The sequence below is a fragment of the Galeopterus variegatus genome, unplaced genomic scaffold (genome assembly GCF_000696425.1).
Source record: "Galeopterus variegatus unplaced genomic scaffold, G_variegatus-3.0.2 Scaffold14, whole genome shotgun sequence".
Classification (NCBI taxonomy): domain Eukaryota; kingdom Metazoa; phylum Chordata; class Mammalia; order Dermoptera; family Cynocephalidae; genus Galeopterus; species Galeopterus variegatus.
In genome coordinates, this window is record NW_007726125.1 from 538,387 (window position 1) to 554,654 (window position 16,268).

Consider the following 16,268-nt stretch of genomic DNA (forward strand, 5'->3'; position numbering starts at 1 on the left):
CAGAGGGCTGGGCCAAAAGGCAGAAGAGGGCAGGGAGCTGGGCCGCCCTCCGGCCCTGCCAGTGACTCGTCCTACACTCTCCACGGTGGCCAGGGCTGCTGACTCTGCTCAGCCCACCGCTCACTCCCTTGCTCGCCCACTCTCCCCTGTCTCCACACAAACTCCTGCCCCTGGCACCGAAGACTACAGGCCCCGGGCAGTGGAAGAGCACATTCAGGAACTCTAGGGCACCCGGACTCCCACCTACCCACCTCCTGGGGCCTCACTGGGGAGGAGCAGGCAGGGCCATCCCCAAAGATGCAGGTGAGGCCACCAGCTTCAACCCAGAAACCAGGAAAGGCAAACAGCCAGGGTGTGGGGAACCAATTTAAAATGCAGCTACTCCCAGGGCTGTATCCTTAAATGAAGGACCAAGCCAGGCCTCAGGGTGACCGTGATCAGGACTGAGGGGTAGACAAGGTGGCCCAAGTGTGGCTCCCCAGACCCCAAGGGCCCCCGGCCTCCCAGGTGCCCACCATGATTACCCTCAGGTGGCAGTGACCCCGTCACTGTACAAGACATTTTCTCCTGCTGAGCAGAAGGCATTGTCCCCTGCAAACTACCTCTTCCCACAACGTCTTTCTCCCTGGTACCAAAAAGAACCCTGTACCTCCTCTTCCTCCTCTCTCCTGCCAGCGCAGTGGCCTTGGTCTCAGAAACCGAAGGGAGAAGGTCTGCCCCTGGGTGGGGGCTCTCCTTCCCTCCCCCAGCCCCGCCATCGGCACCGGCCCTCTGCGAGGTTCGATACTTGAACGCCCCCCTGCCCTGTGCCTTGGACCTGGGCAAAGCTAAGAGGAGGAAACAGCACAACTCGCAGTTGGAGCTGGGGGTGGTCTTGGCAAGGCTCCTGTCCTCACCCCTCCCAACCTTCTCAAAAGAGGCGTGCGGCCTCTGGGGTGACTCGGAAACTCCTGGACAAATTCCATTCTAACTTATTTTGACATGTATACAAACCAACTGTTTAGAGATTCCACTTGTGCAAAGAAATTCCATTCTAACTTATTTTGACATGTATACAAACCAACTGTTTAGAGATTCCACTTGTGCAAAGAAATTCCATTCTAACTTATTTTGACATGTATACAAACCAACTGTTTAGAGATTCCACTTGTGCAAAGCCCTACTGTGTTTTTATGTTCCTGTTTAAAAGAGAAGTTTACTTAGCAATAATTATAAATAAATGAATATTCTTTAGTGAGGCGACTGTGTGCTGCTTTCCACAGCTCTTGGGAACCTGGCCCTCACCCCTCCTCCAGAAGGAATTCCAGGCCCCAAACAGTGGGGCAGCACTCTCCAGGGTCCTGGTGGGGGTGAGACCATCCCCTACAGTGGCACGGCCACCTGCAGGGCCAGACACCTACAGTGAGCTGCTCCAAGCCAAGGAGAGGGGAGTATGGGCCAAGGCCCCAGAATTCCCACCATTTGCAGAGAAAAGCCGCTTTCCCTCCCTCCCCACCCACATGGCCCCAGGAAAGAAGCCAGCTTCCCAATGCCAGGCCAGCTTCAGAGGCTGCACTCTGGGCAGCTGCCAGTGCTTTGCTAATAACAGGCAAGAAGAGGCAGGAAGCTTGAGCTTCCTCCCAGGATCTGGGTCTGCCAGAGCCAGCACTCCAGATTTTCTTCCCACAGCCCTGGGAGTTTGAGGAAGAGGAAGGGGACCGTTAGTGGTGGGGGAGAGTCCATCTCAAACCTACTGAAAAGTAGAATATGATTCCTGTGTAGGAGACAGTCCTTTAAATTGAATATAAATTGAAGTGAAAGTACATTTAGGCCAACTTTAGAACCAAACTTCTCTAGCTTTACAAAAGCATAGTGAAAATGAACCCCAGTCTGGGAACCACTGGCCTAGACTACACAGGAACCCCCGTCCACACACACCCAGCTCCAGACAGCCGTGGAGAGTACTGCAAGGCAGGTGCTAGGTGGGGCCTGCTTTTCGTACAGGGAAAAAGGCAAATAAAGAGGCCAGGATATGTTAGAAGGCTAAAACCAACAGAGAAAAGATAACCAGAATCTATCAGGAAGCGATACAATCCCAAAATGAAGAACCAGGTATAGGGACTGGATCAGTACAGGAAATCCCAGGGGACCCGCAGGCCTGTGTCCCCAGAGTCCCAGCAGCTCCTCAGGCTGCTCCTGTAGGATGTAGGAGGTTCACACAGCTGCCTGATCCCCTCTCCCCCATGGTGGCCCCTACTGCTAGCCAGAGGCCTGTTGTGGCCCCAGTTGCTCTAGTGGAACCTGCCAGCTCTATGAGGGCCTCTGCCTCTGGCCCCAGCTGCCTCCTTCCCCTCAGGGACAAACACAGCAGACAGTTTTGTGAAGAGCTTTTTAGTAGCTAAATATGGCACCATGTGTTCCAAGGGCAATATAAATTACAGTATGCAGAACATACTGACTGGCTGAGGTAAGACACACTGTTCCTGCCCCACGTCACCATGAGGGGAACACACATATACTTTTAAAAACATCTCGCTTATAAAAAAAGTCCCCTAGAAAGGCCTCCAGAGGGGGGCCGTGAGGCTCACCCTCCACCGCGTGTCGGGAGGACGTGCTGCCGCCGGTTCTGGCCCGTGCACGGCTGCTGGGGCGGCGTGTCTCCTACTGCTTGCCCAGCGCTCTGTCCAGGTTGCCCTTGATGGTGTCCAGGAAGTCCGTGGTGTTCAGGAAGTGCTCATTCAGCTTCACGCTGCCGAGAGAACACCATTCACTGGCTGGCGCGGCTCCAGGCCACACAAGGCCATCAGCCGGGCCCCCTTCCAGGGCACAGCCCGCGCTTGAGCATCGGAACAGCCTGCTCATGGCGCCCAGGCTACAGGCCGAAGGTTGCCCATAGCCAACTGCCAAAGAACCACAGCCAATGCAGCAAGAACCTGGTAGGCTCTGTCTTGTCTTTTCCAGGTGACTAGACAAGAAGGAACTAGCTCTACTAGGAGAAGCTGGGAGATGGGTGCAGGAGGGGATACGAACTCCCAATGTGAGGGTGGAGACCAACTCACTGGGCCTGGATAGAGAGTCTGGGGAGGCTTGGCCTAGCCATCCCTGAGGGTTGTAATCCTGCCCCAGGCCCCTGGCAGCTAAGCTGACTCATGACAGGGACTCTAAGAGCGGTCTCCTTCCTCACCCAGCCCCAAGGTGCCAGAAGGCCAGCCCTGCCCTCCACCCCAGCCACGCACTTGCTTAGGCCGTGGATGCAGCCCGCGAGGTCCTTGGTCATGGCTCCGCTCTCTACTGTCTCGACACACACCTTTTCCAGAGTCTGGGCAAACCTGTAGGGGCGGGGCAGACAAGACCTCAGCTGTGCAGGGCCCGGACCCAGAGCCCGCCCTGGGCCAGCTCAGAACTCTGCCTCTCCGCTCACCTGATGAGGTCCTGGTTCCCGTCCAGCTTCCCCCGGTGCTCTAGGCCACGTGTCCAGGCAAAGATGCTGGCAATGGGGTTGGTACTGGTAGGCCGGCCCTGGGGCAGAGGTCACAGAGGGATCAAAAACCGAGCTGGCTAGAGAGGAGCCCTCCCGGATGCAGCTGCCCATGCCAGACTGATAGGACATGCTTGTCGTCCTAGCCCTTGGGGCAAGTGGGCTTTGGGTCCCTAGGCGTCCTCTGGCCACATGCCCCACACTTACCTTCTGATGCTCCCGATAGTGGCGGGTGACTGTCCCATGAGCAGCCTCAGCCTCAATGGTCTTCCCATCCGGACAGACAAGCACAGACGTCATCAAGCCAAGGGAGCCAAAGCCTGAGGGGTGGAAAGACTCTTCCCTCAGTGCTGGCGCCTCTGCTCAGACCACCCAGGGTGCAGCTCCCCCGGTCCTCCTCACCTGCTGTCATAGCTGCCTCAACCTCCCCCAACTGTAACTGGGAGGACAGGGACTGGTTGTGGGGCTCGTCCACCCTTGTCATGGGTCTCCAGGACCCAGCACAGGGCAAGGGGGCACTCAAGTGTGGCTATCATCAACCCATTAACGTACATCTGTGTCCCCACCTCCAGGTGCTCCAGAGTATAGGGCCCCCAGGGCCCAAGACCTCACCAAGTTCTGCAGCCTCCCATAGGTGGCCCACCCAGCCTGGCCTATGACCAAGAGGCTCATTCAAGCAGAAAAAATAAAGCTGCTGCCAGCTATTCTGCAGTAATCACTTTTCCTGCTGCTCATTTAGGCCACTTTCAAGCTTTGTGATTTATTTCCATATTTTCCCAAACCCAGATGTCAGCTCAAGTGACACTTTCTGTTGTCAAGGACCCTGAGGCTTCAAAAGCACTACCATGGCACCAAAATAAGGATTGTGAAGCCCCAAGGAAGAAAAAGTGGGCAACTTTTATAGGAAAATAATTTGAGAATTTCTGCTGTGGGGAATCCCTCCTCCGCTTTTACCTGGACCTTCCCACCCACCAGTTCCTTGGATAATTAAGGTTAACTGTCATGCCTTTCTCTCATCTGCTATGGCTTTTCACCCCTGCATCCTAGATGGGAATTGTTCTGGCAAAAGGCTCACCACTGAACTTTTCAAGTAAAGCTAAGCGTGTGTACAAAGCAACAAGACCCTCCGCCTTTGCACCGCAGCCTGTTGCGGGCTTCCCTTCTCTCCTCAGCAGGGGCTGCACTCAGCCCACCTCACACAACCTTGCATTTCTTTCCCACTATGCCTTGTGAGGTGCCTGCTCCCACCTGTCTAGCTCGTTCCCAACAACACTGGGCTCTTTCTCGCTGTTCTCTAGTGGCCTCATCCATGCTTTCTGCTGCAATCCATGTGTCTTCCAGGACACCCTAGGGCTTGGGGTTTGCCATCTCCCATGATATTCTCCTACATCTATTAGATTTACTGTGCAAAAAGCATTTCCTGTAATTTAAAGAACATTCCAGTCCTGCTTGATCCCATTTTCCTACTGGAGCCAGACAGTCACTTGGCTCTGTCACAGACAGGAACCTCAGGGCTGACAACCTAGCCCTTTAGGACCTGAATTCCTGTGCACTCCTTTCTCTCTAAGGGCAACCTAGTAGTACACCAGTCCAAACCTTGTTTGTGGTCGTCCCTCACTCAGATGCCAGGGAGCTTCTGCCCCCTGCTGTCCACAGGGGACCCTGCAATGACTCCTGGAGCTATACTAGGGGAAGTCTTCTACCAAAAGGGTCTGAAATCCCCCCAGCCAGAGACGAGCGACAGTCCATCCCCACAGAGCAGGGTCCTCCCAGCATACCCTGGGCCAGGATGTCTGACTGCACGTCCCCGTCGTAGTTCTTGCAGGCCCACACAAAGCCTCCCGAAGACTTCAGGACCTGAGCCACCATGTCATCAATAAGCCGGTGCTCATACCAGATCTTATTCTTGTCGAAGTCCGTCTTATAGTGCCTGGGAGTAAAACGGCCTGTTGTGGGGAGCGGGCAGGAGGCTGACAGGTTGGGGACCCCTCCCTGAGCCTCAGAACTGAGCCAAATGCACTGGGATGGCGACCTCCCCCAGTAGGATGGGGACAGCATCGGGGGGAGAGAAGAAAGGCTGCAGAGTCCTTGGAAAGCAGCAAAGGAAGAGGTTGTTACTTGTCAAAGATCTCCTGGAAGATGTCCTTGAAACGCCCGTCATAGGCTTTCAGAATGGTGTTCTTAGTGCTCATGTACAGCGGCCACTTCTTCTGGATGGCATACTGGAAGCAGCTGTGCGCAAAACCCGAGATAGACTGCAGGGGGAGGAAGAGAGGACCCTGGCATGGTCCCCCAGCCTGGGGACTGCCAGCTTTCCCCAGTTTCCCAGGGCAAGGCCCAGACCTCCAGGAACAGCATCCCCACCCTCCACACAACTACTTAACACAGGCCACCATGGAGTAAGCACCTATTATTTCTGCTGGCCCAGCGTCACCCTCCAACCTTCTGAGAGCAAGCAGCCCCCCAAATTTGCTTGGGAAAGCTACCTCCCCCTCCCCAATTCTCAAAGCATATGGCTGGGGAAGGCTAATTCCCCCAGACCACCCACCCACTGCTTGTGTTGACTGGTTTATCCAGCCAGAGCCCTTCCTCCCCAGACCACAGTGATTGGTTCAGAGATGGTCTGTGACCCGAGCCTGGCCCTTCTGCTAGAATATGGGCAAAGAGGTGCTCTTTTCTCATGGGTAGCTAAGCAGGCAGGGCATAGGTCTGGAGCTACCAGTGGCTACTTCTGCCTCTTCATGGCCTGAGAATGAGGCCAACACAGAAAAAAAAAAAAAGAGCCAAGAGACAGAGACGGAGAGACAGACGGGGAAGCAGGGAGCCAGGCCTCACCTCATCCGTGTTGTACATGCCCATGCCCACACCGCCCATGGGGAAGTTGTACACCTCCCACTCCTTGGCACTGCTGCCGTCCTTCGGGGTAAAGACCATCTTAAACGTGCCAGCCCGGTCCACCACGAAATCTGTGGCCTTGTACTGCAGAGAAGAAAGGATGGCTCAAGCCAAAGGCTCCAGTTGGGGAGCCCAGGTCAAGGGACCCCATCTCCCACCCTGGCCCACCTGGTCGCCATGGGCATGCCTGCCAATGGTGATGGGCTTGGTCCAGCCAGGGACAAGGCGTGGGATGTTTTTGCAGATAATGGGCTCCCGGAAGACAGTCCCCCCAAGGATGTTCCGGATGGTTCCGTTGGGACTTTTCCACATTTTCTTCAGCTTGAACTCTGTAAGGACAGAAATGAAGTGGACCTACTGCAGCACCTACCTTCCAACCAGAAAGTGAACCCTAAGCAACGACAGTCAGACAGGGGACCTAAAAGTCATCCTGCGAGAGACAGTCAAGTCTAGAATGTAACTACGTGGGCTATGGAACCTGCCAATTCTAACTGTGAAGCTTATGCAAATGTCTTAATCTGAGCTGTAAAATGAACCTATTGATAAAATACCTAGTCTACTGGGTTGTTGTGAGGATCACATGAGCTCACGTGTGAAGGGCCTAGAACAGTGCCTGGGTGTGGAACGTGCTCTGTCCGCCCTTACTGCTCCCTTGTCACTCACGGAATAGCTCAGTCTGAGGGAAAGGCTCCTCCGACACACCGGACAGCACGCTGCCTCACTCCAGATGCACTGGTTCTAGCCCTGATGCTCCCCAAGTTCCTAAGACTGGGACCCTCCACTTTCTTGTCCATAACATGGGGATACAAAAATCCCTGGGACCAGGAGAAATGGAAGAAAACCAGTGAAGGACAGTAGGCGGCCTGGAGAGTTTGCAGATGTCTCGTGAATGCTTCCTACTAGCTCTCTCAGGCCACAGGAAATGGGGAGAGAGAACTTGGAAAACTCCTCAATCATCCAAACCTGAAACCTTTATCCACACACTGGTGCCATTTTAGAGAACTCTTCAGAGCCGCCCCTAGAACCAAGGACCAGCAACCAGCCCAGGCCTGGCAGGGGCATCTCTCAGAGATCTCTGCACAACCACCAGGCAGAGACAGTGACAGCAGGGCAGTAGCAATGCTCCCCAGAGGCCTCTGAGACTCCAAAGGACACAGGCCTGACACACGGCACTCCTCTACAGAGTCTCTGTAAACCTTCCTGCACAAGAGTCCAGGAGGACAGAGGGATGGGCTGCGCAAAGAAGCCGTCATGACTGTCAGCTTCCTCCTCCTCACCCCCGTTACTGATAGCATTGCCGGTGGTCAGAGCCACGCAGCAAGGCAGAAATACCACTGGCCTGGGAACTAGGAGACGTGGACTCCGGTCTCAGCTCTACTGCACCCTAACTGTGGAACCTGAGGCCAACCCCTTCCCACACCTCCCTCAACTCATCGACAGTGACCTCTTAGGCCCAACCGTCTACCAAGCACTCACAGGGAGACTGGGGTCACCTCCCAGTCCCCACCACCCCACCTTCAACCCCAAATGAAGTTGGCCTCAGGAAAGCGCCAGCTCCAGAGGCTCCGAACCGCCCAGTTCCAAGACGAGTGACAGGGACAACTGCCCTTAATCCAATCCTGGAGAGGCTGGGGGTCGAGCCCAGGACCCTTCCCAGCCCACCCACCTCCACGCCCTCGCACCTTCCACACGGGCCTCATCAGGGGTGATGGTGGCACACTTGACAGCCACATTGTACTTCTGGGTGGCCAACGCAGAGTCGATAGTGACCTGGTCATTGGTCTGGTCACGGTTTGGGAGCCCGAGGTCAAAATACTTCAGCTGGATGTCCACGTGGGGCAGGATGAGCTAGGGACACAGGGCCAGAGCAAGGCATCAGCCCAGATAATGGTTACTCAGGGGCAAGACACCAAGGGGAAGGAGGAGAAGTCTGTGGGCTATGGCAGGGGACACCCAATCAGGGCAGTGGCAAGGGAAGGCCAGTAGAGGAGGCAAACAGAGGGCTGGGGTCAGCCTTTCCTCAGTGGGCCCAGCCAGAGCTTGATAGGGGGCTGGGGCTCCAAAGAAAGGCTGGCAGACCATGCGGCATCTTCCCCCAACCATGGCCCACTAATTCAGCCAAATCCCAGCCCCAGGCGCACCTAGATTTCTCTATACAATAGTTCCCCCTTTCCCCCAAGTTCTTTGAGATCATTACAATTGGAAATGGCAGTTCTCAACCTTTCTCCCATGGACATGCACACAATGTAGGGGTCTTCACATGGTCAAAACGCACTCCTGGGCATACCCAGACCATGGCAACTTTGTTTTTTTTTTTTTTTTTTTTAAAAGATGACCGGTAAGGGGATCTCAACCCTTGGCTTGGTGTTGTCAGCACCACGCTCAGCCAGTGAGCAAACCGGCCATCCCTATATAGGATCCGAACCCGCGGCCTTGGTGTTATCAGCACCGCACTCTACCGAGTGAGCCATGGGCCGGCCCTGAACAACTTTTTAAATGAACTAAAAATCATTGAGTTGTATACTTTAAATTATGAACTTAATACTATGTTAATTATATATCCACGAAACTGTGTATACTCAAAGAGAAAAAAGAGAATGTGCTAATTTTATATGTGACTGTGGCCTTTCCTTTTTGGGGAGGTTAATCTTCTGTTTTGGAGAAGAATTTTATTTATTTATTTTTTCAGGGAGTCAACTCTAGAGAAGAATCCATGGCAACTTTGGAGAAGCCAAAGAGTCACCCTGGGACCTGGTGCGTTGGTGGCTTGCCGCAGCTGCCCTGACTCCAGCCCTATCACCTTTCACTCCTTCTCAGAGAAGTGCAGCAGAGCATAGGGGATCGAGACGGAGATGATTCAGCATTGGCCTTGAAGCTGCTCAAATTTTGCTCAGACTTTGCCACCAGCATGAGACACAGACTACTCAGGACAGGCCCCTGCCTGACATCACAAGAACCATTAGTAGTCCAGATATGAAGGAGGGGTGGACTGAAGGAGAGAAACAGGACTGCTGCTACCCACCAGGGTGACAGACGAATCCTGGGGACCTGCAAGGAAGCCCGGAAGACCTGTGGGACTGAACAGTGTGCCAGCCACCTGGAGAGTTGCCCACTTTGGGGTGGGGGCACTACCTTCTCCTTGATGAACTGCCAGATAATGCGGGTCATCTCGTCACCGTCCATCTCCACCACTGGCTTTGCCACCTTGATCCTCTTGTCAGCATCTAGAATTGGGCACATACGGTACATCATGCTGTAGGGGAGGTTGTTGGGAGGCCCCTCCCCTCCCGGCCAGACTCGCCCTTCACCAAGGAAGAAGCAGTAGACAGCCAGGGCTCCAGCTGCCCAGCGTCCAGTGCCCCTTCTGCAGAAGCAGCTCTCTGACTGCTTGGGGGACGTGGATTCCCCATTGAGTTGGCCAGGTAGGACTAGCTAGAAAGATGTCCAGCCCACCTCTGGTCAATGGGATGGAGGCCAGCCTGACCAGTCTCACTCTCTCTCCCTGGAATTTGAAGGCAGAGGAGACCAACATAGAGAAAAACAGCCAGATGGGACTGCTTTGTCCAGCATCAAATCAGGGAGAGGTTGTTCAGGGACTCCTCAGGGTGACCCTCTTGTACAAGGCTCAGTTCTTTACAGTTTCCCCTACAATTCTTTTTTTTTTTTTTTTTAAAGATGATTGGTAAGGGGATCTTAACCCTTGACTTGGTGTTGTCAGCACCACGCTCAGCCAGTGAGCGAACCGGCCATCCCTATGTGGGATCCGAACCCGTGGCCTTGGTGTTATCAGCACCGCACTCTACCGAGTGAGCCACGGGCCGGCCCTTCCCCTACAATTCTATGAGCTACCTTGTGTCCCTCCAATAAAATCCTCTCAAAGTTAGCCAGTCACTAACGTTGTCTGTTGCTTGCAACCGGAGAGCCCATGAATAACTTGAAGTGAGAAGAAAAATGGTAAAGATACATACTGAGTGCCCACTATATGCCTGACAGTGCACAAATTCTTTACATATGTGATTTCCATTTAATCCCCAAATCAATCCAGAAAGAGGTATCATGATCTCCATTTTCAGTGTGGGGAAACTGAGGCTCAGAGAGGTCACCAGCTTACTGCTCAAGGTGACAGAGCTTGAAAACAGCAGAGCCAGGAGGACCCGGACCTTATTCAGTGGGAAGGATGGGCTTATGGCACCTGCAAGTGGAACTCAGAATCCTTGATCCAAGCTGGCTCAGGTTGGCCAGTCCTGCCAGAGAAGCATCGAAGGACTCAAGAAGTGGTTGGTCAGGGGTCTGGAACAAGTGGAGGGGGAATTAGGAGCAGGGGAAGCTCTTCAAGGAAAGTCTGACTCGTAAGAAAAGCCAATAGCCTGGGAAGTGAATTCCAAAGAAAACTCAAGGAAATGGCCTAATGAACTAGTGCAGGCTGCCCTGGATGAGGCTTTATTAAACCTCAGCCTTCAGCAGACTGGGTCGCCTAGTTGCCAGCACGTTGCTCTGCCCACAGCCTGGCAAGAAGCAGCAACTGCAGAGTAGGGCAACAAGATATATATAAAACCTCAGTCACCACGAAACCTCACCCACTGCTGGAACCAGCTAGGAATAGGACAGCTGAGAGCTGTGCCCTTTTCCCAAAGGAGCACTCCTCAGCCTCACCTAGTGCCCATTTACTCTTATGTTTCACGCAATCCTTACAGATGTAGGGACGTGTCTTCCGATCTCACTAGAGATTAGACACAGCAAAGCAGATGAAGGGAAGATGTCCACTTGAGTCGTAACAAGTAACAACTGCTGGGTTGACAGCAAAGAACAGGAGCCTAGGAAAGCAGGCTCAGAAACTAAAAAGGTACAGCCACCTAGGCACATTTAAAACAAAAGTGATCAGGGCCGGCCCGTGGCTCACTCGGTAGAGTGCGGTGCTGATAACACCAAGGCCATGGGTTCGGATCCCTATGTAGGGATGGCCGGTTCGCTCACTGGCTGAGCGTGGTGCTGACAACACCAAGCCAAGGGTTGAGATCCCCTTACCGGTCATCTTTTAAAAAATAAATAAATAAATAAATAAAACAAAAGTGATCGAAGCCTAACAGATCTTAAACATATCATTGTCCTAAAACATGCACCAGTCACAACTCATGATGTCATCCCTGAACCACTTTTATTCTTTTTAAATGTTAACAGAATCTTAGAGATTACTTAGGGAGAAAAATGAGACCTAGGGAGTGGTTTTGTGTCAGAGACAAGATAAAACCTAGGTCCCAGGTTCAAGTGCAGCCTCTGGAAGTCCTTGTGGGCTAGATGCAGAGAAACAGAAAGCAAACACAGACTTGAAACATTTCATTCTCTAGAGAAGGAAAGGTGGACCCTGCTCACTTGACTGCCCTTCCCAAGATACCATGGAGATTTTCGACCCAACCTACAAAATTCCTTCACTCTCTCTGGTCTGACGCTTGAGTGGAAAGGGCTTTAGGACCTGCAGAAAATCTGCTGAGCTGCTGCAGAGCTAGCTTAGTTTTTTAGGAGTATCTCCTTTGAGTTCATTTGAGGATAGCCAATCAAATTTTTTAAAAAACTGAACCTATCATAATCAGGACCCCTAAGGAGAGCCTCATTTGGAGGCCAATTCTAAAGGTTTCAGCCTCAGCCTGGTCTCCACTGTTTTGGGCTTCAGCCAGGCACAGCAGTCTGTAGGCTGTGGAAGCCACACCTCCTCCACAGGGGTGTTCAAGGTCAAGATCACAGCCCCGGTGTACACACAGGTGTGGAATCCTCAGAGAACACAGGGTCTACTTATTCACTCCACAGCCAGGTGCTAAGCTCCTCTTTCCGTTGGGACACTGAAATGCCTGTAACACAACAGGGCAGTAGGTGTGGAAGGGAGAACCTACAGGTAAGGTAGAGAGCCCGCAGCAGTGCTTCTGCCACAGTCAGGAGTGCTCAGGCCTCTCTGAAAACAAATTTCCAGAGGAGCTGTGGACACTGATGTGAGCCAAAGCCAGCAGAGACTTGTTCCGTTTGGCTGGAGTAGTGGTGTTTTAAAAATATTAGTTGGAGACCAAGATTTAAAAATCAGGAGATTTCAACAATAAAACAAATAGCCTAATTAATAAATGGGCAAAAGACTTGAATCGACATTTCTCCAGAGATGATATATAAATGGCCAACAAACACATGAAAAGATGCTCAACATCACGTTAGGGAAATGCACATCAAAACCACAATGAGGGGCCGGCCCGTGGCTCACTCGGGAGAGTGCGGTGCTGATAACACCAAGGCCACGGGTTCGGATCCCACATAGGGATGGCCGGTTTGCTCACTGGCTGAGTGTGGTGCTGACAACACCAAGTCAAGGGTTAAGACCCCCTTACCGGTCATCTTTAAAAAAAAAAAAAAAAAAAAAAAAAAACCACAATGAGGTGCTGATAACACCAAAGTCCAGGGTTCGATCCCGGGGGCCAGCCAGCCATCACTCACTCCCATTAGGTTAACAACGATCAAAAACAAAAACAGAAAATAGCAAATGCTGGCAAGAAAGTGGGGAAACTGGAACCCTTATGCACTGTTGGTGGGAATGTAAAATTCTGTGTGGCAAACAATATGTAGATTCCTAAAAAAAAAAAAAAAGAATTTCCATATGACCTAGCAAGCCCACTTCTGGGTATAGAGCCAAAAGACTTGAAAGCAGGGACTTGGGGGCCAGCCCGGTGGCGCACTGCTATAGTGCGCCACTTAGGAGCGCGGCAGCGCTCCCGCCGAGGGTTCAGATCCCACATACAGACCGGCCGCTCACTGGCTGAGCGAGGTGCAGGCGCAACACTGAGGGTTGCGATCCGTTGCCGGTCACAAAAAAAAAGACAAAAAGGAAAAAAAAAAAAAAAGAAAGCAGGGACTCAAAGAGGTATTTATACACCCATGTTCATAGCAGCACTGTTCACAATAGCCAAAAGGTGGAAGCAACCTGTGTCCTTCCATAGACGAATGGACAAACATAATGTGCTATATACATACAATGGAATATTATAAAAGGAAGGAAATTCTGACACATGTTACCACATGGATGAACCTTGAGGAATTATGTTAAGTGAAATAGAACAAATACTGTATGATTCTACTTACATGAGAAACCTAGAATAGTCAAATTCTTAGAAACAGAAAGTAGAATGGGGGTTGCTAGGGACTAGGGGGAGGGGAAATGAACGGGGAGCTAGTGTTGAATGGGTCGAGTTTCAGTTTTGCAAGGTGAAAAAGTTCTGGAGATGGAGGGTGGTGATGGTCGCACAACACTGTGAATGTACTTACCAGTACTGAACTGTACACTTACAAGTGGCTAAGGTAGTAAGTTTTATGTTGTATTTTACCAAAATAAAATAATAATAATAATAATAATTTAAATCAGTCAAAAAAAAAAAAAAATCAGGAGATTCGAATACAAATCTAGACACGCAGCCTCTCTTGAAGAATGAGTTGCTCCCGCCACGTGAGCGGGCACTCGGCATGGATGAGCCAGGCAGCTTCTCCCTTCATGCCAGGCCTGCCACGTGCCCTCCAGGGTGCCCCAGGGCATTGGAGTCTGAGACCCCTGCCTGTTGCTCAGCCTATATAGCAGAGATACCATCATCATCTGCCCCATCGAGGGAGACAAGTGGTGACAAGTGACCTGAAACACAAGGAGCAGCAGCTAGACCTCCCTGAAAAGCTCCAAAGTGACAGCCACCACGACTCCTCAGATGATGCGTTGCACAAACACTGTCCTCTTGGCAAGAATGCAGAATGGAATTACACCAGTCACAAGAGGCCCATTAGGCTGGCTCTCCTCCCCCTGTTTGGGACTCCTAGCACCCAGCACTGAGTAAGGATTTCAAAACCTGTCCCTGGTTTCAAGATCTGCTTGCTGCTCCCAACTGGAGGATAGAGGTCCCTCCCCAGACACCGGCCCCAGGCCTCAAGCATAACCACTCTCACCACATTCCTACCCATGCTGCTCTCAGCAGACAGGCTGCTACGTCCCAGTGAAGGATCAGAAAGTGGGAGGAAGCCCCCAGATACCAGGGGCTCAGGAAGGCAGGGCAGCAATTCTGGAAGATTCTATATTTTCCTTGGTATCATCCTTCACTTCTCCTTTGTCTCACACCCACAGCCAAACATCAAAAAATCCTATTGGCTCTTCCTTCAAAGTACATCCAAAATCCAACCACTTCTTGCCACCCCCAGCGCCACCATTCAGGACCAAGCCATCATGGCCCCCACTGCCAGACCTCATCTCCTGTCCCCCAGCACGATGCAAGCTGAGCTAGCTTTAGCACTGTCCGTTCTGCCCCTCCATCATGGCCTTGGCACCTGCAGGTCCCTGACACCTACATGGCCTGCTTCCTCCCTCCCCAGCGCTTCACTCAGTGAGGTCCTTTTTGGATGTCCTGTCCAAACTGTCACGCACATACTTTCCTTGCTTATTTCTTCTGCTTAGCTCTTGCGACCACATACCACACTAGTCAACTTCTGTCTTGCTTACTGTCTGTCCTCTCCCACATTAGGATTTAAGCTCCGTAAGTGCAGGAATCTTTGCCAGTCTTAATTCCCAGCTCTATCCCCAGCACCTTGCACAGTATCTGGCACATAGCAACAGCACAATATTTGTTAAAGCCACAAATGAAGGTCAAGTTAAGGTCGACCTGGTCTGTAGTCATGGCTGCCCTGCCCTCACCTCCTGTTTCTATAAATGTGCTCCCTCCACCCTAACGGGACATTGCCACACACAGTCCAGTGAGCTACACGAGTGGCCCCTCTGCCAGCCAACAGGCTCCCTGCCATGGAGAAGCTCACAACCCAAACTGAAAATTGCAATCTGCTGGCATTTTTAACATGGGTTTACAGAGTCTAAACCCTTTAAAGGGAAGGCCAAAGACTCTAGCTTCCAGTAATCAGAGACCAGTTTCCAGCACCTCATACCCTGAATGGAATCAGCCCAGGAAGCCTCAACCTCACACAGAAGATTTGGGGGCAGGCCCCTGGCTTTCCAGAAAGGTTTTTCCTCAGTACCCACTAAGCCTAAACACAACCACCCCAAAACAGGTCAGGGGGTGGGGAGACAGCTGGGGGTGGGGGCAGCTGGGTGAACAAGGCTCAGCAGAGAACTCTACTCGTGGGTCTGCAAAACCGAACAGTCATGAAATAATTTGCCCTGGAATTTAAGAGTGCAGGCAAGCCACCAAAATCTGAAAAGTTAAGGGGCAAGAGAAAATTAAGCAGTTTCTGGGTTAGGAGTAAAGGAAGGCGAGATAAGTAATTCTTCCATTGAGCAGTCCACAGAGCCTGCCTTCATGTCCCTAAGCTCAAACTTATCAAAATCACCACCAACAGTCGCTGGAGGCCTATGCAGTTGCAAAGTTAGAAAGGGACATACTGGAATTACCGGGCAGCCAAAAAATATTCCTTCTTCGTCATCACCAGGAATGCCAAGTATTCTGTCTCCAGCAGTGTTGCCAGGTAACAAGCTGGCAGAGGTCTCAACTGTATAGTCTCATGTCCAACTCAAACACCAAGCATTTTCCCCATTAATAACCAACCCACTTGGGGACTTCTGGAAAGACCTGCAACTGACTGCTTCAATTTATGTGTATACAAATTCAGGCCCCAAAAGGGACTTGTTTTCTTGTTTGTGTGCTTTTCAGTTTTTTGTTTTGGTTCTTTTGTCATTATCAGTGCAGGAAAAAAGGGAGGATTGCAGGATGTGTCTAGCTTCTACTGTATTTTGCTGAAGGTGATGCCATATGGGAATCTATGGGGCCTAGGGCATTTGGAACCTTGAAGTTGCAGGGCTGGCCCCTTGGACGCAAATCCCAGAAGTACAAAAGCAGAAACGTCCTTTTCTCCTTGGCAGGAGAGGTGGGGCTGGGGCTCAAGCCCCCCCCCCCCCCCCCCC

The 16,268-nt window shown here is 51.9% G+C and overlaps 1 protein-coding gene across 1 annotated transcript in view; it reads right to left on the bottom strand.

The window, feature by feature from the left end:
• Positions 1–2,354: 2,354 nt before the first annotated feature.
• IDH2 (isocitrate dehydrogenase 2 (NADP+), mitochondrial) overlaps positions 2,355–16,268 on the bottom strand; it is a 15,098-nt gene continuing 1,184 nt past the window's right edge. The window contains exons 2-11 of the mRNA XM_008563749.1: positions 9,485–9,576; positions 8,035–8,200; positions 6,521–6,681; positions 6,293–6,436; positions 5,576–5,712; positions 5,236–5,387; positions 3,665–3,777; positions 3,401–3,498; positions 3,216–3,308; positions 2,355–2,728 (exon numbers count right to left, since the gene is read on the bottom strand). Coding sequence (XP_008561971.1) covers positions 2,641–2,728; positions 3,216–3,308; positions 3,401–3,498; positions 3,665–3,777; positions 5,236–5,387; positions 5,576–5,712; positions 6,293–6,436; positions 6,521–6,681; positions 8,035–8,200; positions 9,485–9,535 — 1,203 coding nt within the window. The 5' untranslated portion in view covers positions 9,536–9,576 and the 3' untranslated portion in view covers positions 2,355–2,640. The remainder of the gene's footprint in view (positions 2,729–3,215; positions 3,309–3,400; positions 3,499–3,664; positions 3,778–5,235; positions 5,388–5,575; positions 5,713–6,292; positions 6,437–6,520; positions 6,682–8,034; positions 8,201–9,484; positions 9,577–16,268) is intronic.